This window comes from Acipenser ruthenus, chromosome 5 (assembly GCF_902713425.1).
Source record: "Acipenser ruthenus chromosome 5, fAciRut3.2 maternal haplotype, whole genome shotgun sequence".
NCBI classification, from domain to species: Eukaryota; Metazoa; Chordata; class Actinopteri; order Acipenseriformes; family Acipenseridae; genus Acipenser; species Acipenser ruthenus.
Window position 1 is genome coordinate 73993080 of NC_081193.1, and position 25181 is coordinate 74018260.

The 25181-nt window shown below is 37.4% G+C and overlaps 2 protein-coding genes across 3 annotated transcripts in view; one reads left to right on the forward strand and one right to left on the reverse strand.

Moving 5' to 3' along the window:
* LOC117402482 (cysteine-rich protein 2-like) overlaps positions 1-9890 on the forward strand; it is a 35418-nt gene extending 25528 nt beyond the window's left edge. Inside the window, exons 5-9 of one of the 2 annotated variants that reach the window (XM_034003677.3) lie at positions 2576-2650; positions 7206-7300; positions 8196-8253; positions 8725-8824; positions 9162-9890. In XM_034003677.3, the coding sequence (XP_033859568.1) occupies positions 2576-2650; positions 7206-7300; positions 8196-8253; positions 8725-8801 (305 nt within the window). In that variant the 3' untranslated portion in view covers positions 8802-8824; positions 9162-9890. The remainder of the gene's footprint in view (positions 1-2575; positions 2651-7205; positions 7301-8195; positions 8254-8724; positions 8825-9161) is intronic. The other variant, XM_034003678.3, reaches the window with a different exon arrangement.
* A 4554-nt stretch (positions 9891-14444) lies between these two features.
* On the reverse strand, positions 14445-24827 carry LOC117402746 (solute carrier family 22 member 7-like). Its single transcript, XM_034004174.2, has 10 exons — positions 24432-24827; positions 22033-22136; positions 21579-21733; positions 21289-21457; positions 20775-20898; positions 20191-20300; positions 19750-19964; positions 19364-19472; positions 17031-17237; positions 14445-15808 (listed from the first exon to the last, which is right to left on the reverse strand). The coding sequence occupies exons 1-10, from the start codon at positions 24816-24818 to the stop codon at positions 15721-15723; spliced, it is 1668 nt and encodes a 555-aa protein (XP_033860065.1). The 5' UTR covers positions 24819-24827; the 3' UTR covers positions 14445-15720.
* Positions 24828-25181: the final 354 nt, after the last annotated feature.

A 25181-nucleotide genomic window follows, 5' to 3' on the forward strand; every position in this document is an offset into this window, starting at 1 on the left:
GGCAGCAGGTTTTCCTCAAGGACTTCTCTATACTTTGCTCCATTCATTTTCCCTTCTATCCTGACAAGTGCCCCAGTCCCTGCCAATGAGAAACATCCCCATAACATGATGCTGCCACCACCATCCTTTACAGTAGGGATGGTGTTCTTTGTGTGATGCACTGTGTTGGGTTTGCACCAAACATAACGCTTTTCATTTAGGCCAAAAAGTTCCATTTTAGTTTCGTCAGACCACAAAACTTTTTGCCACATGGCTACAGAATCTCCTGAGGTGTTTTTTTTTTTTTTTTTTTTTTTACATACTTCAAACGGGATTCAAGGTGGGCTTTCTTGAGTAATGGCTTCCTTCTTGCCACCCTACCATAGAGGCCAGATTTGTGGAGTGCTTGGGATATTGTTGTCACATGTACACTTTGACCAGTCTTGGCCATAAAAGCCTGTAGCTCTTGCAAAGTTGGCTTCTTGGTAGCCTCTCTGATCAGTCTCCTCCTTGCTCGGTCATCCAGTTTGGAGGGACGGCCTGATCTAGGGACGGCCTGATCTAGGCACGGTCTTGGTGGTGCCATACACCTTCCACTTCTTAATAGTTTTGACTGTGCTCCAAGGGATATTCAAGGCCTTTGATATTTTTTTTATACCCATCCCTTGATCTGTGCCTTTCAGCAACTTTGTCCTGGAGTTCTGAGATGATTGCTTTTAAGGCCGCTATACAAAATAAAGATTATTATTATTATTATTATTATTATTATTACAAAACCCTTTCTATACTTGGTTTGGGATCAAGTCCCCTAAACTAACATACTGCTGTTGCTCGTCAAGTCCTGGCCTCCTGTCGATTTCCTGGTCTTCCTGATGGTCCTGGCTGGGCAGTGCCTTCACAAGGCAGCGTCTTGCACTTGAAGGGTTTCATAGTAGTTATCCTGCAGAGCGGACTCTCTCCTCCTCGATGTAAACACATCAAGCCTTCGCTCAGCGCCCGTCTGTATGGCTATGACGCTGCTGCATTTTTAAATGGACGTAGGCTCCTTGGGCACGTCCCCCCAGCCAATCAGGACCTCACGATCAGCTCAGCTCCGGGCAAACCTTCATGTTTACTAAGCAGCAGCACAGGTGAACCAGCGACAGGGTTCTCCCTGTCACACGAGTTACCGATTTCTTATTTTTATTTTTTTTTTATTTTTTTTTTTTTTGTAAATGTCGACATTTTACCAGTAAATGTTAAGATTTGCCAATATTCTGACTTTTACCGTAACATATATTACTAGGGGGAGTGGTGAAGACTAGCATAAAATTAAGTTTTTAGTTTAAGGGCCTTAATTGGCATACTCCATTTCTAAACAAAAAGAGCCATATTGGGGAGCTGTGTGAGTCATATAGGGTCAATTGCAACAAACTTGTAGATTTAGTATGAAGTTGCAGACTTGCTAATATGGTACTATCTTAGGATCATCCTGTGTACTAATTTAATACCAATTGCAACGAAAAAAGATAGAGAACAAAGTTGGGGACTAGCTGATCCCCAGCTTTAGTCAGAGCTCAGGGTTAAGCTCTCTATTGTAGTGTGCTACCAGACAGGAACTGAAGGGGGGTATTTTTTAAACTTAAGAAAATGATGTACGGAAATGTATTTACGCAAGAAAGTAAATACTACGGCTGAATTGCAAAAGGTTATCTTCTCATTTTATTAAACCAAATTCACACATAACCTTATTTTCCTAAAACGCCACCAAAATTTAATGAAGCTGCATTAGAGGATAAACAAAACTTGTATAAGTCCTCATTATTTAATTCACACACAAAACAAATGCATTTGTTTATAGGATGAAAGGTGTTTTGTAGACCTATAAAAGGTGTAAATCGAATCAGAACTGCTAATTACATATTTCATGTATAGGCTATCGGAGCTTAATTTCTCAGTACATCCATACAAAGGCAATCGTGGCCAGTAATCGAGTGCAAAACAATACAATGGAGCAAAAACTGTATTTCATAGAGTGTCTAACAGATGTTATTGAAACTGTGGAGGATGGCCGAAAGGATTCTACACAATTCTACAGCGCACAACTGCACGGAATACACTTATAAGCAGATTTAATGCTGCCTTCTCTGTGGAAGAGGCTGAAAGTAAACACTGGAAAGTCGTACTGGAATTAATAATAATAATAATAATAATAATAATAATTGTTGCAATTCAGACATATTTTAATATGCAGCTGGGGACTATGTTGAGCTGCTTAGTTGCAATTGGTATTAACTTGTGTACTAGTTTTAGTACGGTCCTCCGTGCTAACCACGGGATCATCCCCAGTTAGTACGCTCCTTTCGGTTTGTTGCAATTGACCGATTAGGCTCAAGAGTCATCAGTTGGACAGACCTGGTTTATGAAAATATTGAGCTCAATGAACTTCTGATTTTGGGTGAATATCCCTGATGACAAGATGCACTTGATCCATTTCTTCAGTTGTGTTGCAGCTTAATATGGTTATCTGAAAACCTAAAACATTAGAATATAACTTTGTAAGCCAATTAGAGGTATAATTATTATTTTTGTCTTCATTTATTTTTATGTCTTTAAGCTGGTCCAACCTATGTGAAGACTTTTGCTGGAGAAACATCGCTCTGCCCTGGCTGTGGGAAGGTGGTTTATTTTGGTAAGCAACAGTGTGATTTTATTTATTTCCGTTGTTTAGGCAGGAACTGTTCCAATAGAGCTAGGCTGCTTGTTTTCAGAGCCACCCTTGGGGCTGGTCAGAGAGGCCACATTCTTCTCATTACTGTTCCATAACACAACAGCAGTTCATGGGGCAGTCTATAGACTGTGGCACAGTGGGTTAATTCACCAGCAAACACAAAACCATTTAGTAGTCCTTGTCACAAAAGCACTGCACAGTTGTGCAGCACTGCTCTCTGCTCCCTCCAACCCCAAGAGAGTATCCCTCCAGGACAGGCCCAAGGGATGTTGATTCGGAAATGTGAGAAAGCTAACTGTGTACATTGTCACTGCTTGTGTGCTTTTGTTTTATTTATTTATTTATTTTCCAGCTGCTGGCCTTTAAAGTTGGACATCTGATTGCAGAGGAATTCAAATCTAGAATACAGATTTATATATTTCAGTTTAATCTGCCTTTTATAGTATTGCACAATATGTGCTTTATTTTTGCCATCCTTCAGTTACCTTTTGTTATGCTTTTTATTGTATCCAAGATATATTAAGTCAATAATTATAGTTTTACAGTCCTGTGGTTTTTGGCTTAGACACTTACAATATAAATACATTTATCATGGTTCTTCTAACTACTGTTTGTTGAATGGTCCTGCATACTTTGCTGCTCTCTGGTAGTCTTTCTGTGACAAAATTGTGTGGTAGTGACACTGAAGTGAGGGTTACAGTTAATATTCTTTAAACAGGTGTACTTGCAGCTGAAGGTGTTGCAGTAATTCATGTTTCCTTACAGCTTTGTTACCCCAAAATGTGTTCCTATTGGCAATTTGTGTTTTTGTTCAGATTAATTTGATTTTAACCTTCCAATATAATTGTCATTGCTGTGATTGCTTGAGTATACCAAGACTGTAATAATTAGCTGTGAAAAGAGCAGCAAGTGTTCCAAACTTCATTCAAGGGTTCTGTGAAATTGAGAAAGTGGCAACTGTGTTTGACAGACTGACGGACTGGACTTTGGTTAACTTTTTCAAGATGACTTATTGCTTTTGGACAAGTCCCAGAAGATGATGTGTTACTGGGTGAAAAAACAAGGAAAGTTGATAGATGAGGGTCTTAGCAGAGTATACTGCACCCTAGTTGGTACTTATGTTCACTTAAACTAGGATGTTGGTTGGTGGTGTAACATCCATCCATCCTGCAATGGTTTACTCTTCAATGAAAATAACTAAATTGCGACTCCAATAGAAAACACTTTTCATATTAAATTTATAGTATCATTCTATATGGAGTAAGCGCCAGTCATAGAATAACAAAATGGCAGTTGTGCACATGATGGTTCTGTGTTTTTAATTGAAACGCCAGTAAAAATTGGGGCAAAAAAAATCTCAGTATACACACTTTACATGTGGAATATGATGCTCAGCAGTTCTGGTTTCTGATTTAAGTTTAATGTCCCTGGCATGTATGATGAGCAGAATCTGTGCAAGTCAAAGCCACATTTTCCCAAATTAGCTGGTACTTGACGAACGTTTGGGCAATCGCTGTGCTGACAGAAATAGTATCTACAGAAGGTATGAACATGACATCAGCACAAAACAAGCCAGGTTAATTCGTCTTGAAATCATAAAGACAAGAAAATTGACAGAACTGGGCGGTGCAAGCCATCGGGAGACGCATCAGAAATCACATTGGACATTTCCATCAATGCATTTCTTAAGTTTACAAACTAAAGCATCACCATTTTCTGTCAAATATTTATGATTAAGACTGTCGGCGTTGGGCAGTGTTTTAGCTGATAGACAGTACTGTCGCACGAAGTCGCTCTGACAAAATCATTAGCAGTCATTCTGCGCTCTGTTTATTAAAGCGTGTGTAAAAGCCGCATACATGGATTGCTTGTCTCTCCGTTCACTTTCTTGTTTTAGTTTAATGTGTTGCTTATTTTTCAGTATGTTCTTTTATTGTCAGCGCGAACATGTACCTCAATGCAGCAGTATCTGAAACAGTATGCCTCATCTGACCCACTTCTGCTATTTTTGCTTTTTGTAAACTTCAAAACATTGGTTTTCTTTTGAATATTCATAAAGTGATTTACATTTTCTCCCCATTCCTCATCCACTAAAAATATTATATTTCGTGTAAGTATTTCAATTTAGTTTTCGATCAAGCTAGCAGTTACCACGCCCAGAAATTGCCACAATAATCACCTTGATTGGCCAACATAATCAGATGATAATGCTTATGTGAAGTGATGTCTAAATGCCTGCTGTATCCTAGGATACAGTGTAGGGCTGCTTATTAGAATGTCAGTCAAAATAAGACAGCATTTTAATGAAAATATTGTGTATTTCCTAGAAAATAGTACTGGGAAAACCATTGAATAATAGACAAAAATCAGGTATAAATCAGTAAAAACCGACGTCCTGTTAAGAATCCTGTAATTTTCCGGTAAAATTCGGAATAAACCAGAAACACAGAACACTAAGTATGAAGTATAGCCTAAGCCATGATAAACAGAAGAAAAGGGGAACCAGCGATTTATATCGATAGGGTCAATAATAGATTTTTTAAAACCTTTGTTAGCATTTCTTTAAATAAAATGCTGTTCGAACATACTCAAAATTATGATGATGTCAGGGTACAAAGGAAACTACCGTACTGGAAAACATGTTGTCAAGTGACTGAGCAAATCAAAATGTTATCTGACGGCTGAATCTAGGTTTAGTCTTGACATTACCTCTGTGTTTATCTTCTGTCGATCTTGGCCACAGTTTAAGGTCACTTGTGTTTTTAACTATATGTAAAGCCTGCACTTATTTATTTTTTTTATTATTGGAGAGTTACAATTAGCATGAACAGATATTTAGAAATATACTTGATAAAATTACATTATTAATCATTTCTTGCAGCAGTAATGTAGAGAGAGTCTGTGGGTCTACAGAACCTAGAAAGTTCTGGTTCTGTTCTCTTAGTAACTTACACTGTTAATTTGACTACACTAAATTGTGCTACACTACTTATAGACTCCATCAATACTAGATGACTAAACTGTTAGAAATGTAGCCCTGATAATTCTAATCACTTAAAAAGAGGCATCTCTACACTGGTTTGAATAAGTCTACCTCGAAGATTATAGCGAGCAGTTCAAACGTGTGGAAGATGCAGAACATACAGGTAGTGGACAAAAAAATGGAAAAACCTGGGTAAATGAGGGACGCCAAGTATATTGAAAGCAGGGGCTTCCACACAGGTGTGGCTTATGCGTTAATTAAGCAAATAACATCCCAGCATGCTTAGGGTCATGTCTAAAAATGCTGGACAGGCCTGGTTGCCTATAATTATGGCTAGCATGGCTGCAAGAGGAGACCTCAGTGACTTTGAAAGAGGGGTGATTGTTGGGGCACGTTTGGCAGGAGCTTCAGTGACCAAGACAGCTCAACTTGCTGATGTTTCACGAGCAACGGTGTCTAAGGTGACGTTGGCATGGAACTCCAAGGGAAAGACATCATCAGCAAAGGGCAACAGTGGGTGGAAGCGCATACTCCAGGATCGCGATATTCATGCATTAATTCGAAGTGCAAGGCAAAACAGGCGAGCAACTGCAGATCAATTGACTGCAAATTTCAACCTGGGGCGCGAGCAGCCAGTTTCATCAAAAACGGTCTGCCGAGAACTCCACAGAGCGGGATACCATAGTGGCCCAACGCCCTATTAAGTGACTTTTACATTGGTGTTTCCATTTGTTTTTGTCCACTACCTGTATCTGGACAGTTTATTTCAGTAATACTCCTACTTCTGTCATTTTTAAATTTGCTGTGCAATTAGAAACAAATATATCAATATGACATAATTGTCCCTTAATTAGTTATGTATGCTGCAGTGCTTGTAGTAATGAAATGCAGCATTTGTTTTTGCAAATTCAAGTGGAACATCCATTCTTCTATATGCACAAAGCGGAGGAAGCAATGGACTTCCACTCAAGCTCACACCCGCACAGCTGGTCTGCTGCGTAAACATGCCGCTCAGCTCTTTTACTATTCTGGGCGAAAGTTCCGGGTTTGGTGACCTTTGGAACGTAGAACAAAATTATCCTTTTAGTGGTGAGAGTCCTGGCAGTCACTTTCTGCAGCAACTTGCTGAATGCTTCACGTGGCGGAGACCGTAAATGCACAGATTTTACAGTAACGTTTTGTTCGGTTTCCAGTGCTCAAAAATAGTAACAGTGCTTATTAAAGGATGTGTTGTTCACCTACATAGGGGCCAGGGTGTTCTTGCACTCATTAACACACTCATTTCCACTATGAATAATCAATTCTGTCCCAGCATCCGGCTTTAACGTCAGATATGTTCATATTTCCATCACCTGATGACTAGGTCATTATTTCCATTTTGGATTTTTGAATTTATAACACATCCCCCAATACCCTGTCAATTTGGCACAGTAGTGTTAACACGAGCAGATGGTTTTATTAAGAACAAAATCTTGATGTTGAAACCCAAAGCAGGGTTTCTGTAGCTCTGACTGTCTTTGGTTTTCACCCTAGCGGAGAAGGTGATGTCCCTGGGCAGAAACTGGCATCGGCCGTGCCTGCGCTGTGAGAGGTGCAAGAAGACACTGTGTGCTGGAGGCCATGCTGAGGTAGATTGACGTGATCAGAAAACCACCACGGTTTGCAATGAAAAAAAGCAAACTACAAGCGTACAACACCTACTTTTACAATGCAGATTGCACAACATCATACAGCTGTTTTATTTACACTTCCATTCTCTCACCTTGTCACAAACTACATTTTAAAAAATGTAGTTTAGGATAAAGGCAGGAAGCTTTTGAAGCTCTGTGGGTTAATTTTTATAGGCATATTGCAGCTGTGCTTGCAAAACTTTTTTTTTTTATATAGGAGAAAGTTGCTGTATAAGTATAGCCTTTAACTAAATTCTGCCTAAAAGTCTAATGTAACTTGGTGTGAAGGTTTTTGCCTGGGACCAGTTATAAAGGGAGACAGTTACTAAGGATCATTAACGTATTTTTCCAGCAGCCTGTTGGCCATGCTATCTCCACCCTCTGTTATCGACAGGATTAAACTTGTAGCTTTGAGGTGTTATGATGCCCCCTAATGGATACAAGTTTTGTTGCACAGTATTGAAGAAAGGGTTTGTAAATAGATGTGGATAGAAGGATTTACAGTCCACTTTGTAACAGGTGGAAATCTAGCTTTATGTAGTACAGACTCCCAGTCTGAGACCAGTTGTAAATATTATAGACTATCGCACTTAACACAGGGAATGTAAGAACTGCCTTGAATTTTCCAAAGATATTTCAGACCCTCCCCAAGAGCACACAACCCAAGATTGTCCTTCACTCCAAGCAGCAGTGCTTTAACTTGAAAACTGGGGGCCCCCAGCTGCAACAACTCTGGGGAAATTAATTAAACATGCTCTGCTTTTGTATTCATTGTTTTAAAGATAGTAATTGAAGTTTTCATAACATTTTACTCACCTGACTGATTTATGTACTGATCATTTTACATTTGTAGCATGAAGGGAAACCATATTGCCATGTTCCTTGCTACGGACACCTGTTTGGACCAAAAGGTTAGTCTGATTTGCCTGTGTTTTTATTAACACATTAAAACATTGTAGGCAGTCCAAGATATTTTAGGAACTTGGTTTGAAATCCTCATTTTGTGGTTTTGTGTCCTTTTCTCTCTTTTTTTCTCTGATTTGGTATTTCCTCCTAATTCAATAATCCCATGATTTTTTTTTTTTGTTTGTTTTATCTGAATGTGCTCTTTAAATTTCCCTACCCAGGAATCTGAAACTATACCCTGTTCAATCTTGCCCTCTGTAGAGAGTGGTCATCCAGGAGGCAAAACCAGCTTAAGTATTGAAATTTAAATGAATGACATTTTCTTGTTTTAAACAAAAAGATTACATGGAGTGCCTGTAATAAACTGGAACACTGGTCAAAACTGTGTTCTGCACAACTGCATGTTGCAAACCAGAGATTGTAATGGAAAACAATAACTATAAGAATAACTACTGTATCTATTCTATGTATTCCAGGCGTTAACATTGGAGAAGTTGGATGTTACATTTATGACAAAGACAGGGAGCAGTCTGAGATTACTAGCCAGTATTAACTTCGAATAAGGTAACGAATAAGGTAAGTACACTATCTGGATTCATTGTACAGTAAATACACAATATTATATTGTAATATTAGGGGCTGCTATGATCTTCATTTAAACTCAAATTAATTCCACCATGTTTTTTATTTTTTTTTGTGATTTTTAGTGATCCTTAATGGCCACGGGCACATTTGTGTCTTGGTCAGAAAGTCAAGGCATAGATTGAGAGAGCACAGAGTAGCTATTGTAATGGCTGTTTTTATCCAGCAATACCCTCCTGAAAAGATGCCAGTTGATGATTTGTGCTGACCTTTTATGTTTACCAGAATATAACTAAATACTAAATTGAAAATCTGTTTTTATTATTTTCAGAAGCCTTGGAATGAAGACTATTTAAAGGAATGAATGCGAAAGTGTTGGAATAATATTCAGTATACTTTGTTTGTTTGTTTTTTTGTTTACTTTTTTGCTTTATTTAACACACTATATTAATTACATTTAATTTTGTGGACTTTCGCTGATATTGTAGGTATTGTTGGTTTGTAGAATACACAGGTAGTGCAGAAAGAGTATCGTTTATATAGAATATACAGTATAGTTAGGACGTATTTGTAATTGTAAATGTGTTCATGTATTGCAATATGTAGCTCAATGGAAGGTGCTCTGGTATCAAAATAGAAAAAAAAAGCTTTTTGTCAAGTCCACTGACAGTTGAGGCGTTATTGTAACAGGAATATGAATGTAAGCTAGATTGTGCAACATTTACTTAAGATATTCACAAGAACTCTACAATTTGCAGCAAGCTATATGATGTTATGCAGACTTGCCTGTTTCAAGCTTGTTGAATTACATTGTTACAATGTTGTTTCTCACAGTACTTCAAACAAAGCATGCTAGGTTTGCTTGTCAACTCTGTGCTACTTTTAGGGTTTACCTTATGCCTGAAGTAAAATGCTTGTCACTGTCACTTGCAGTATAAAGCCATGTCAGAGTGCTTTCAGCAGCTATTTCCAGTGATGTATCTCTGACGTGAAAGTGATCATTGTAATATTTTGAAATAAAACAATAAAAAAGATCTTTTTCTTGAGAGTTCTACCAGTATTTAGTTTTGTATCTCTTGTTTCCCTTGTGTGGTGCCACAAGGACTGCTGCTCCTGAGTTTACAACCACTCCCAAAACAAGTTTCTATAGCAACCAAAAAGCGTGTGCTTTATAACAGTAATCTACAGCCAAGAGAACACCTTGGGGAAGCAAACAGTGTTCTACAAGACGGAGTTGACCACCAGACACCAATATGAATCAATAAATATGTATAACTTGTCATGATGCACCTGCATCAACATATGACATTAACTGAATAAGTAATAGAAAAGCAATAGGCAAGTGTAGGTTAATAAAACAGACAAACTAACGTTAATAAACTGTCAAACTAAATTAACACAGCACCCCTACACATGTTAAATGCAGCAGCAGCTCTAGATTAATTATGAATACCTGTAGGTGCAATATTCAAGACAGGCACAAAATTATTCAATAGAATGGGGAAGCAACTCACCAGAACGGAAAACACCAAATTGCTCTGCAACTTGTGTCCGATTCAGGTTTTTTTCAGGGGCTCAAACAATTTCCAACTTTTTGTAGCAAGAGAAACAGCGGTGCATACTCGTGGATATCAGAAAACAAAACAAGGCAATGATATGATGGTTGCGCGCCAATACCTGAATGCTAAATACTTTTTCTGACTTCCTGGCGATTTGTAAAAGCTCCATGGTAAATTACAAATCCCTGGTGTTTCCATTTTTAAACAAATTGTGTACTCTGTATCCTTTATACACTAATAGATCGGAGGATTTTTTTTTTTACCAATAATGTTCATAAAAAGCTCTGTACATACTTGATGCTTTTTTTGTTTGTTGTTAATTTGAAAAAAATATGTAAAAGTTTGAAATATAAAACAAAAAGCAGCACCTTGATTTAAATAAATAAATAAATCCTTTCAGCTTGACTGAAACCCCACACTGTGAGCACTGCTGACAAAAAGAGTACGTATCGGGTAAAAAACAACATGGTTTCCTTCCTATCAGCTACTGCTAAACACTGTTCATGGGTCACACAACGTAGTGGTTCAAATGAACCACATGAACCTTTGCTTATTAATACCGTTTGCTTCAATTGGCTCATGTGGGGTTGAATCAGCTGAGGCTTCAGTCCCATCACTAGCTGTCTCAGTGAGAGCGAGCGGTAGACTGGAATTTAGCACAGAGATTTTTATTATTTTGTTTTGCTTTGGTGTGGTCCTTTTGATTGTTTGTTTATTAGTCCTGTGCTAATAAACTGCCGAATTCGAGCACAAAGCTCCTGCTGTGTGGAGCCTGCTTTCATTTTTGCGATGTTACAATATGTTATTTTAGAAAAAACATTTTTCTAAATAGTGTACTGTTTATTAGAAGGGGGTGGGGGGGGGTGCAGCAAAAAAAAAAAAAAAAAAACTGGGAAAGTTTGGGAACCAATGCTTTAGCTACTTCAAGATATCGTGATCTGTGAAACCTTTTTATTGTGGATTTCATCGTATTATCTAGCTAAGAAATGCTGTGCAATTCTATATTAATAACACTGCATAAAAAAACCTGCTATCATTAACATGTAATTGTAGGGTTAGACATGCTTGTACAGATCCTGTATGTTCACAGGGACTTGTAAACTTATATTCTCTGGAAGGCGTTTTGCTGTTGGTGATTATTTTAAATAAAGAAACTTAAAGGGATGGTTCAAACAGTTTGCATGTCTGTTTTTAAAAAAAAAAAAAAAAAGTCACGAGATGACTGTATAAAAATTTGACTTCAGTGATGGTTAAAAGTGTAATACATGTCTGATTATTTAATTTTGTCTATTTTTCTGGTAACACAAAAAAAAGTTACAATGTCAAAAATCCATAGCTGCAGGGCTCCCGAGTGGCGCATCCGGTAAAGGCGCTCCGCGTGGAGTGCAGGATGCGCCCTATAGCCTGGACGTCACCTGGACTAGAGCTCCCAGGGGGCAGTGCACAATTGCGCTGCCTGACGGGGGTGGGGGGCTTAGGTCGGCCAGGGTGTCCTCGGCTCACCACGCACCAGCGACCCCTGTGGTCTGGCCAGGCGCCTGCGGGCTTACCTGTAAGCTGCCCAGAGCTACGTTGTCCTCCGACGCTGTAGCTCTGAGGTGGCTGCATGTGGGCCTGCAGTGTGTAAAAGAAGTGGTCGGCTGATGGCACACGCTTCGGAGGACAGCGCGTTTTCGTCTTAAACACGAGTCAGCACAAGGGTGGTAGCGGTGAGCTGAGCCTAAAAATAATTGGCTATTCCAAATTGGGGAGAAAATGATAAAAACAATTGGCGACTACTAAATTTAAATAAAAAATACACAGCTGAAAGGACTGTTTTTTTTGTTTTTTTTTTTAACTAAGTAGGCTTCCATTTAGATGTACTGTAGTTTTTTGGTACAGCACTATTTTCAACAGAAGAAGTATTCTGAAAATACCACTTGCCAAAAAAGACTGGACACGTGGACTGTGATACAGTACATACTTTAAAATTCCACATTAATAACCCAGTAGCAAAATTAAATTAAAAAAAAAGTTACCTATGCACAGAACTATGTAAAATGTAAAAGGCAATACAATTTAGCAAAAGATTAAAAAAAAAAAAAAAAAAAAAAACAGAATTAACAGTATCCAAAGTCAGTATTCAAAATTGCAGAATATATTGCTCGATAAGGCCCTAATGTCACAGTTCACTTGCAAATGAAAATGCACAAAAACAACTAATAAAAAATACATCACAGTGTATAAAACTTTTAATGGTTAGTTGTTTTACCGGTCTCGTGGTGTTGGTGTTGCTGCACAGACAGACTGATTTGCGCATGCGAGAAAAAAATAAATAAATAAAACACAGACTGACCGATATTAAAATAAATTGTAACATTGAAGAAATGGCACTGAGCCGGAAATCGCATGTGATGGATAAGTGCAATAATTTGTTTATTTATATATCTCGTGGGTGTTGTGGTCCAATATAGCGAGAGACCCATAAAAAACAAATAGGATAACAAATACTATACAACCACTCCCTCGTTTTATCGGGGGCGTCTGGGTCCAGTATAAATCCTCTACGCAACCTGCTTTTTCTCATTTTTCGTATAAAAAGCAGCACACCGTTTTAATTCATCCAATTAATTTCATGAGTCTTCCTCTTTTCTCAAATTTACAAACCTGCTGCATTGAAATCCAATCCCAACAACATAGGAGGTTTGTTGCTAGGGAGCCGACGTCACTGCCTTGCGGCTTAGTGCATCGCTGCCACACTTGAACACCTCGTTGGCTAAAATAAAAACCACTTCAGCAAGTAGATATTTAATTTGCTTTATATTATTGTGCAATACACAAAGCAAATTAAATATCTACTTGCTGAAGCTTTGTTTTTAATTGTATGTTGTTGTTTGTGACGTGCATTATGAAATAAAATGAACAGTAATTCTAAGTGCCTATGTATATTGCAGCTAAGGCATGCGCAGTTAGACAGTAAAAATGGGGAGCCAACGCCAGGACCGCGAGATATATACGAATCCGCAGTATAGCGAGAGGCGATATAACGAGGGGTGGGTGTATATATATCATTGGCCATCATTTTATTTTTATTGACAATATCAACTCAAATACAACACAGTTTTGAAACTGTTGAGCATGACTGTTTTCATTTTGTGCCCCTTATGAAACTTTGTACTGTATGACCTCCTAGTTACTGGACTTTTTATTGCATTAATATTAGCCACTGACAAAGAAACAGTAAGATGTGTAAAAGTGTTTGTTCACTTTTGTTCATATGTGTTTTACTAGTACAATACTCAACTGTCACATAAGGAAGTAAACATGACAAATTTAGAAATATAGATAATAAAAAAAGTGAACACTGCATCTTGGAGTTATTTATATTGCTTGAACGCAAAGGCACGTTTACTGTCATTTGTTTTCCCTGTCAGGTTGTAGTTTATAAATAAACAGTAGCATGTGGTAGGTCTAAGACCTAACAGTTGGTGGATTTGCATACACTTAAAGAGCAAGTAGCTTCAAGTTCCTTTTTTACTGCTCCCATACTATTTCATGATGTTGACAATCCTTCTTAATGGTTCATATTAACTGAATTATTATTATTATTATTATTATTATTATTATTATTATTATGAATTAAGCTTATGTTAAGGTGCTTTGAAAAGTAGTTCAAGATGGGCCGAATGGCCTCCTTTGTAAACTTTCTTATGTTCAAGAACTGCTCTTCAGTTCTAGTATCTTTACATTAGTAATCCAGATGAATCTGGTCACCTCTACCTTTGTCAGACTTGTATGGTCATTTTGGAACATTTACTACATTTCAGTCTTCCTTAAGACTAAATTGCAGGGAGTGTTCTGGTCGAGTATTAAAACAACCAAAAAGGGAATGCCCTCCTAGTGCTTTGACAGCATTTGGCGGGTCTACAGCCAAAGCCAATGTCCCCTCTCGTTTTATGAGAAGTAAATTAAGATTTTGATCCTTGGGTTAACTGTGTGCTAGCATGAGACAAGATCTCCTGGTCTGAGCATTTAAGTAACAGATTGAAAAAGAACCAAGACAGAAATGTGTTAACATGACATTTATTTGTATTGTAGTTTTAGAGAAAGGTCAGTCCTACATGTATATAAAAAAGGAATGAACCATAAACAAACAATGAAAGCATAATCATAATCTATCACTTCTGCAGATAAACTTTAGGACAAAACAAAGAATGGTGTACCTGATACTAGATACAGTAGGTTACTGTATTTGTTAGTTAAGAACTCCGTGTTTGCAGTTGGTCAGTTTAAATCCCTGTTACTTCACACACCATTTCCCACTTCTCTGTGATTTTGAACAAATTTACCCTGACTGCTCTATGATTGTTAGTACAAATTTCTTGCACAAAAAGCTTTGTTTTACATTAAAGCAAGCGCAGACATTTGTTGAATTTCAAATCTGCCTAGATGACAGAGATAATTGACTGAGCTACTGACAGCCTTATCTTGAACTACTGTACTGTACAAGATGTATTACAAATCTGTTAAGACATTTCTTATCTTCGTTTTTATCCGTCTGGCATCATTGGATGATGCCTATATTTTGTTCTATAATACATGTCTTGCATATCTTTATACTATAGCATTGTTCCCTCTAAATTATTATATATGCACATTATAAAGTTCTCGGACAAGAAAAAAATATATACTACTACTAATTTAGATATGTGAAAAAAGGAATGAAAGTGAGTAATAGGGAGCGTCAGGATCAAGCTGTAACCACTAGTGGGCACTCTTTCCCAGAAATAGCCAGTAGACCTTACTAATATTCAGCAATCGAAACCACAGACCATACAACAAAAATAATCCAATTTATATTTAAAACAAGTAAAAACAGCATTAAACAGAGTTCTAGTTATACTCCCTGGTAGCTGTGCTGGATGATGATGCTTTAAAATGATTTGACATTTTGTTCCTACAGGGTAGGCTTCTATAAATGTGTTGGTCTGTTACTTTTAAATGTACTTTTTAAAGCTTTCTCTAACTAACATTATTATTATTATTATTATTTAATTCTTATCAGACACCCTTACCCAGGACAACTTACAGTTGTATACAAAAAATACATATCAAGAATTACAGTACAATTAAGAGCAAGATACAAAATTCAAAGATTTTAGTCTTAATAAGAGGAAAATTAGATACCACGCTAGTGTTGAACGGGAATGTTTTGGTCACCATTAACACAATACTCTAGACTTTGCTTGCGATTGACCCAAGTATTGCTGTTTCCACCTTCATTCGTCTGTTTGTAACCACTGGATTAACTTATTCCAGTTTTGTGTTGATAAAGTAGCTTCCTGTCTCGGTTTAGGATACATTTTCTTTTAAATCACAATTGAGGGGTTTCAGTGAGATGTCTGTTCTTTCTTCAGCTGATATGGCGATTGTCCTTTTTCTGTAACAATAAAATATCAATTTTATTATTCCAAACTGCCGGATTTGCCATCTGTACTTAAAGCCCCAACTTTTAACACCTGAGAGAAATGTTTTCTGATTTTATGTTTTGAACAAACGTCTTATCAATGAATAAATCAAGCAAGTACATTACAAGTGATTAAAATAACACACTTTGTATTAAAACTAAAACTAGCTGCTTTTCTGATTTAGAAAAAGGCATGTTTTGTTCATTTTGTATATGGAGTTGTTGAAGGGGGCTCTCTTTGTTTAACTCAATTTTAAGGAACTTGTCCAAGGATTCAATTTTAAATATGGCTCCTTACAGCAGTTTTTAAAAAGAACCAGAAAAAATAAAAATACTGTTACAAAATGAGGTCCATTTAGTGCGGTCTTTCAGAGCACATTATTAAAATCAGTTTATATATATTTTTTGACATTTTTATAAAGTGTATCCAAATTACTTTATACTAGGGTGTCTGATTTTCCGTTTTTTCCCGATTATCCTGATTTCTCCCCCAGTGGATCGTTTCTCTTTGTAAAACAGCATGGAGTAAAGTTGTTTAGTTTTCCCGTATGTTTTGTGTGCAATTATACTTGCAACTCCACTACAAATAATATTTGTTTATTTAGCAGACACCTTTATCCATGGCGACTTACAGAGACTAGGGTGTCTGAACTATGCATCAGCTGCAGAGTCACTTACAACTACGTCTCACCCGAAAGACGGAGCACAAAGAGGTTAAGTGACTTGCTCAGGGTCACACAATGAGTCAGTGGCTGAGGTGGGATTTGAACCGTGGACCTCCTGGTTACAAGCCCATTTCTTTAACCACTGGACCACACAGCCTCTTGAAAATAAAACTTGATTGGAACGGAGAAATGCCTCCATATACAGTGTGTGTGTGACAGAGAGAGAAAGAGAGAGAGGGGAGAGAGATAGATGTCAAAAGTTTGCATACCCCAATGTGTGGAAATATACATACGTTGGGGATTTAAACTGTTGACGACAACTTTGTTGTCAACACTTTGTGCTTAGGCATTTGTTTATTTCTTTCTAAATAAACCCTGATTTCTACCCGAATATTTATTCTTTCTTGATTAAATAAAAAAATCCACCCAATTTATTTCATTAAATAATTCTACCCGATTTTTTAAAAAGCATTCACCCGAATTTGGAAAAGAATTTCCCCTGAAAATCAGACGCCCTATTTATACTGTACCTTGTTTGCTCGACATCTTCAATAGTTTCAGGTAGGCGGAGATTTTGGGTTTCAGGAAGGAAGAATGCCGTGAAGCCAGCCAGGATTGCCACTGAGCAGAATATGGTTTGAGGGAGAAGCTTCCAGATGTCTTCCAATAGCATTATCAGTGGTGCAGCAGACACTCCCAAACGAGCCACGAATGAGCTGTAGCCAATGCCATTTTGTCTTTTCAGAAAACGAAAAACAGCTTATTGCTCTTGTTCTTGTGAAATCGCTGTCACTCACATATCTGGTCTGCTCCACAAATACATGTATATCGTCTTTCACAAAAAAAATTCCCAAAGCATTTTACAAAAAAAAGTTAAAAAATAAACAAAACATAACATAAATCGCTTACATTGACATCTGTCCCTAATAAACATAAATGAACAGAAATAAACTACTAGCCAGAAAATGCCTTTTTAACGCAAGTTACTTGTGCTACTATTTCCATTTAGCTAGAATTTTTGTTTTACATGTCAGTATTCCTTTTCAATGATTTATTCTGTCTTTAGATCCCTCTGCCCTTTTTAAGATTTCCTGACCAGTTCTTGTCTGTTCAATCAGTTAATATATATATATATATATATATATATATATATATATATATATATATATATATATATATATATATATACAGTACTGTGCAAAAGTTTTAGGCAGGTGTGAAAAAATGCTGTAAAGTAAGAATGCATTCAAAAATAGACATGTTAAGATTATATTTATCAATTAACTAAATGCAAAGTGAGTGAACAGAAGAAAAATCTAAATCAAATCCATATTTGGTGTGACCACCCTTTGCCTTCAAAACAGCATCAATTCTTCTAGGTACACTTGCACAAAGTCAGGGATTTTGTAGGCATATAGTCAGGTGTATGATGAAACAATTATACCAAACAGGTGCTAATGATCATCAATTCAATATGTAGGTTGAAACACAATCATTAACTGAAACAGAAACAGCTGTGTAGGAGGAATAAAACTGGGTGAGGAACAGCCAAACTCAGCTAACAAGGTGAGGTTGCTGAAGACAGTTTACTGTCAAAAGTCATACACCATGGCAAGACTGAGCACAGCAACAAGACACAAGGTAGTTATACTGCATCAGCAAGGTCTCTCCCAGGCAGAAATTTCAAGGCAGACAGGGGTTTCTAGATGTGCTGTCCAAGCTCTTTTGAAGAAGCACTAAGAAACGGGCAACGTTGAGGACCGTAGACGCAGTGGTCGGCCAAGGAAACTTACTGCAGCAGATGAAAGACACATCATGCTTACTTCCCTTCACAATCGGAAGATGTCCAGCAGTGCCATCAGCTCAGAATTCGCAGAAAACAGTGGGACCCTGGTACACCCATCTACTGTCCGGAGAAGTCTGGTCAGAAGTGGCCTTCATGGAAGACTTGCGGCCAAAAAGCCATACCTCCGACGTGGAAACAAGGCCAAGCGACTCAACTATGCATGAAAACACAGGAACTGGGGTGCAGAAAAATGGCAGCAGGTGCTCTGGACTGATGAGTCAAAATTTGAAATATTTGGCTGTAGCAGAAGGCAGTTTGTTCGCTGAAGGGCTGAAGAGCGGTACATGAATGAGTGTCTGCAGGCAACAGTGAAGCATGGTGGAGGTTCCTTGCAAGTTTGGGGCTGCATTTCTGCAAATGGAGTTGGGGATTTGGTCAGAATCAATGGTCTCCTCAATGCTGAGAAGTACAGGCAGATACTTATCCATCATGCAATACCATCAGGGAGGCATCTGATTGGCCCCAAATTTATTCTGTAGCATGACAACGACCCCAAACATACAGCGAAAGTCATTAAGAACTATCTTCAGCGTAAAGAAGAACAAGGAGTCCTGGAAGTGATGGTATGGCCCCCACAGAGCCCTGATCTCAACATCATCGACTCTGTCTGGGATTACATGAAGAGAGAGAAGCAACTGAGGCTGCCTAAATCCACAGAAGAACTGTGGTTAGTTCTCCAAGATGTTTGGGCCAACCTACCTGCCGAGTTCCTTCAAAAACTGTGCAAGTGTACCTAGAAGAATTGATGCTGTTTTGAAGGCAAAGGGTGGTCACACCAAATATTGATTTTATGTAGATTTTTCTTCTGTTCACTCACTTTGCATTTTGTTAATTGATAAATATAAACTATTAACACGTCTATTTTTGAAAGCATTCTTACTTTACAGCATTTTTTCACACCTGCCTAAAACTTTTGCACAGTACTGTGTGTATATATATATATATATATATATATATATATATATATATATATATATATATATATATATATATATATAATTTTGAGATTTCACTTACCTGACAACTGTTGGGTACAGCTCTGCCGTGTAAAGATACACAATGGTAAAGGAAGCCTCAGACAAGCCTTTCCCAAGGATAGCAATTACTGAGCGAACCAGCACCATACCTGGACAACACATATAAACATGTTTAATTGACGCCAGAACACTCTTGAACTTGAGAAAGCAATAACAGTAACTATGTCATGCTTCAATAGATTTTTGTTCAGAAGACCACACAATCATAAGGGCTTATGAAGTTCATAACAAAATGTTATCAAGCAACTTCATGAGTTTTGATGGTGGTACTGTATATGCAAATCCAATGTCTGTACTATTAAAATATGCAGCTTTTCAATACATTCATAACTCATATATAATTTGACTGCAGGAAACAAAACATACTTGAAGGAAGAAACAGATTGATTCCCAAACACACTCCAGTCAAAAGTAAGGACCAGGCCTGACTTTGCCTTCTTCCAATCCTATTCAGCATGTAGTAGACCAACAATTTAGCAGGCACCTCAATTGCTCCATAAATAAACTGGGTAAGGTACATGTTTAGACCAAACCCAGTAATATTTAGGCTGATTCCGTAGTATGTGTGAGCAACTCCGAACCTAATGAAAGGAAACTCCATGGTAATGTTTCAAAATGATAAACCAAAAATGTGAGGATATTTAAAATACCTAGTTGTGTTACTTAATAATATTTTTTTTAAATATAAATAACAGTTTTTCTTTCTCCTTTCCATAAAATAGGAGCATAAATTACAGACAAATAAACCACTTTTCAGACCAAAAATCTGACAGTTGTTTCTGTATACAGTCTAATTGTGACATGTACCATATAATTCCAGTGCAGATTGCAAGCTTCCTCATCTTTGGAGTTCTCACCAGATCCAAATAGGTATAATTCTTATTTTTTCCCTCTACGGTCACAATCCTAGAAAGCATCTGAAAATAAAACACCATGTTTTGTGTCAGCTTTTTCATCTTTGTTGCATCACCCTCTAGCATACAAAACCAAGACAGAAAATTACGCAAATATGGTACACCATTTTACAAATTTTGGCTTGTCTGTGATGTTTTGCACAGAACCTCACTCAAAGGTATTATGTAGGTGCAGTTTGTGGAAAGTGGTCTGCAAACTCGCTAATACTGAAAATACAGATAGCTACTGGAAACTGGAATAGTCTTCACTCTATCACCCATATTTAATCTGGATGTTCTTTTTTTATGTCCCACCCATTGCCAGGACCATGGGATTAAAATAGACAAGATGCATACAAACATCAGAATGCTGTTTCAGATTTGTCTGCTGTACTGCAATAGGTTGCACCCCCTGCAATATTGATTTTAGCCTGAAACTGAATATACAGACAAGCCTATGTTAATTAGACCACAAGCACAAACTCTCTTTTCAGTTACCTCTGGGGTTATTTTGGATGAGGCGTCTTTCCTATTGTTCATTTTTGCACATTTTGAAAGGTACGTGTGAGCCTCGTGTACCTTGCCATTGGCTAACAACCATCTTGCTGACTCTGGGATCCACCTATTACAAGAGACACACAGACATTGTTAGTGAAGAGAGAAAAAATGAATTACTGTCTTGTTCTTTCAGTTATCTCTGTTATTCCCATGATTTTTTAATGCTTGTACCGGTACTTGAGAAATCATGTGATAGTGTGACATCATAAAATAATACTTTTATAGCTGTATGCACTTAAACTGAGCTGTGAGTTTTATGCTTTCTTGTTTGATTTCTGTTCCTCTACAAACTATTTTATTGAATAGTTTCCAATGCAAAATCTTTACATCTATGGGACTCAACAAGGGAGTTGCAAAAAAATGTATGCTTATGAGTTGTCTTTCATCCATGATTTAAAGCCAAGTTATTTCCCCTTTACCAGCATGTAAGATTTTAACAACATGTTTGTCTTACCACCAAACGATGCAGCATATAACAAGAGGAGAGGTGACAGCTAAGAGCAGCCATCTCCAGTCTCTGATCAGATAAGCTATCAGTGCAAGCATCATGTTCCCAGTAGACCAAACCATGCTGCCAAAGACTCCGATAAAAGTTCGGTGTTCAATATCAACCCACTCAATAGCTGAAAAGATAATACAGTTTGTGATTTTGAAGCATTTGTTGCAGTCTAAAGCTTTATGCATATTGCTACAATATACAACATTCACAATAATGACTATTGCCCTGATAAAGTGTATACTTACTTAGGCAAATGGAGATAATAGATATCCCAGTAAGTCCAAATCCTGTGAGAGACCTCATTATGGCAAACATTACATAGGAGACAGAGAATGTAGCTGCCAATCCAAACACTATAGATAAAATAAAGGATGCTAAGAGCATTGGCTTTCTTCCAAATCTGAAAAAAGAAAAATTAGGTCGAGGGCGAAGTCCAATGAACTTAGTGGGGGATTTTTACTGAAAATGAAAGCTATAGGTAATTACATGGAAACAAGCAAAAGGTAAAATAAATAGGTAAACACTTTGGCAAAACGTATATATTCTCAATGGTGAGAGCACTGTACAGGCGTGGTTTTATTTTATTAAGTGTCAGGTAACGAAATTAATAGTAAACTAAATTATTATACATACATTTCCAAGGGTGGTCTAGGGGGGATGTTTTACATTTAAGAAGGAATACAAATTAAAAAAAATTACTTGTCTGAGAGGCCGCCAAATACGATGGCTCCTATCATCACACCAATGAAGAAGAAAGTGGCACTAGCTTGATTCAGTCCTTTCTTGTTACAAACCATGTCCCACTTAAGAAAGAAAGCAAAACAATTTGAATTTGCATTCACAAAGAGTTATCCAAAATATTTATTTTGACTTAGAGACAGATTGAATCAATGCTGGTTCAAAACAACAGACTTGTATTACTCAAAAACATACATAAACATAAAATCCAACATTTTAGCTTTTGTAAAACATGGAAATTATTTATTGAAAACTAAATAAAAGGCATTGAATATTTTGTATTTGTGAGTGATTTGTGTGCCATCATTTGGTAGCAATACAGTAAATTATACAGTAGAAATGCAATGAATTGTAATTATACTGCAAACTGGAAAGATATTAATATAGAAGACAGATATTTTTCTTCTGTTTAGCTAAAATAATGCACAGTAAAAAAAAAAAAACCGGAATGGCAGTTGAACAGTAAAGTTAAGTACCTTCTCTCTGACAGCATATCCTTAAAGGAAAGGAGCTGTACTTGCACGCTGTTTATATTTATATACATTATTATTCATAGTGTATACATATCCACTGGATAAGAAAACAAAATCAAACCAAACAGTATATCATTTAACACTGAAATGCCCAAATGTTGTGAAAAGTGACCTACTTCATCACAACTGCTTGTTTATTTATCCAACGATGCCAGGAATTGTTTAACCTTTCAGTTTTCACCTTCTTATTCATACAGAATTGCAGCTGATGGGGTTGCGACCCATACTTCATTGTATGTACTATTAATACAAACTTTTACAAACACGGTACTTTAATATACTGTAATGAGCCTGGGTGTGCTGTGACCATATTCAGGAAGGTTCTGTGACCCAGAGTCAAAGGTTCAACCACAGCAGGTGTTCAGGGACGTCAGACAGGAGCAGCTTGGCTTGCAGCGTGAACGGGACCCAGTTGCAACATTGTTGTCACAAATCGGGGAAATTGTTACAACAATGTTGCAAGGGATCGAGAGCAGGAAGCCGTGCATGCTTGGGATTGGTGGCTGGTGTACCGGGGGCGTGGCTTTGACGGAAAAAAAACATTGTGTGTACCAGTATAACCTTGTTAATTGTAAATTTCACAAAGCCTACAATTAAAAAAAATAATCTTTAACCACATGGTATGTGCAAACAAGTCAGTGTGTATGTTAGGATCCCAAGCCGCAATACGACCCCATCGGCTTGGGGTTAAATGACATTTTTAGGTAGCCAAAATCTTGTCGTTGGGCTTGGGGTTGCAGAAAATTCACTTCACCCAAAACCAATCTGAAGAATATCTGCTCATGTCAAAGTGAGACTAGTTTGAATTACCCATCGTAATTTTCATCCCTTCATATAAAAGTGAGACTGAATTGTGAACATGTCATTTATAGTTGTCAAATACATTTTTGACAGAAATTAATGTTACTAAGAATCAGTTTTATTAAAAACATAATAGTACTCACTGGAATCGGATCCCTGATATTTGTATCCAGTTCGTCGGTTCCAAGAATCTGAAATACCTGTGTGAGGCTGCCTTCATTTTGCCTTAATTTCCCACAAACGCGACAGTACTTAAAAAAACACTGTCTTTTCTCGTGGGCATTTGTATTTTACCGTTTGTTTTTGTACGTACGTTCAATTAGAAATAACATTTACATTTCTTATGAGGAAATGTTAAAGTGCAAAACAGTAGTTAGTATACAGTATATATTTTTTACAGCTTTGTAAACATTTGTTAGTATGTGTATTTTAATTCAGTTGGTATTTAATTTAATTCAACGTAAAATTTTGTAAAGGTTAACCGTTAATAAAGTATCATTTGTTGATTTTAGGACAGCTCCGGCATTTTTTTTGGCACTACAGCCCTGCTCATCCCCCAACAATGCAGCAGTCTCAATCGGGGAAGGTGACCTGGTCCTGCTGGTTTTTCTTTATTTTCATGCATGTTATCATCTTTATAGTTCTGTTGAAAGCATTTTGATGTACTGTATAACAGCTGAGAGGAAGCACTGCGGTTTGTGCTCCGAAGGATGAGGTTTTTAGTGTTCTCAGTAACGCATCAAGGGAAATACTCCTACCTCAAACTGTTTCTTAGAAAAAAAACAAAACCCTCACTGTTTCTATGTAACTTAAATGTCTAAGAAAGAAATTGAAGATAATAGAGGTGTGTAGTGTGGCTCTTATTGAAAGATAAACCATATGTTCTGCACAGGATGATATCTGCTATTTCAATGAAAAATCAGTAACTGTGACTCATATGTGATTTAGAATACCTTAAAAACATGGTACATTCCGAGTTAACCTGAGACCCATTTGGAGAATTTAGGGAATCCTTAAAAGATTTACCTCTGTCGCTACAGTTGAAGAGAATATAGATGTATCATAAACCCATCCATACTGGCACTCCACAGTTGCAGCAGCATTTCCAGCCCCCATGGAGGAGTTGGAAAGCAGTTGAAACTGGGGCTCAGAGAACATCTTGCAGGTGCTGAAAGCCCCACTAAGCTCCATTGGGATGCTGACAACAAGTTTCTGGTGTGCAGTAAGGTTCCCAAAGATGTCTTCATTGTCTGGGTCTGAGATGGCACAGTGGTGAGTGGGTACAGCTGAAATGAAGTTGTGCAGCAGAAAGTGCCATGGGAGAGTCACTCTGGGAAAGCATAGGATGACGAAAATAAAAATCTGGAACCTCCCAAAGCCTCCGATGTCTGCCAGGATGTTTTCAAACTTCATCTTTGTCTTGCTTATCTAAGTGAGTCAGTGTGCATATGCTTCTTCTTTTAAAACCGGTGGAAACTGAGAGGACAGAAGAGTGCCAGACAACGCTTTCTATCACTTGTTGTATGAACTCCCGATGGACTTTGAGACCATTATAAACAGAACTACCTGTACTCTTAATGGTCTTCAAAACTCCACAGGTTCAGGTTAGTAAAGGGAACAAAATTAACTTTTTAAAATACTATAAATGATTTATTTTTAATTAAACTTTAGTCTTTTTATTTTCATGCTGCATTCCCTTCCCCATTCCCATTTGATGTTAATTCTAGCTGTCTCACCTCACTTACTGTACATACACGAGTCTAGCTGTCTCACCTC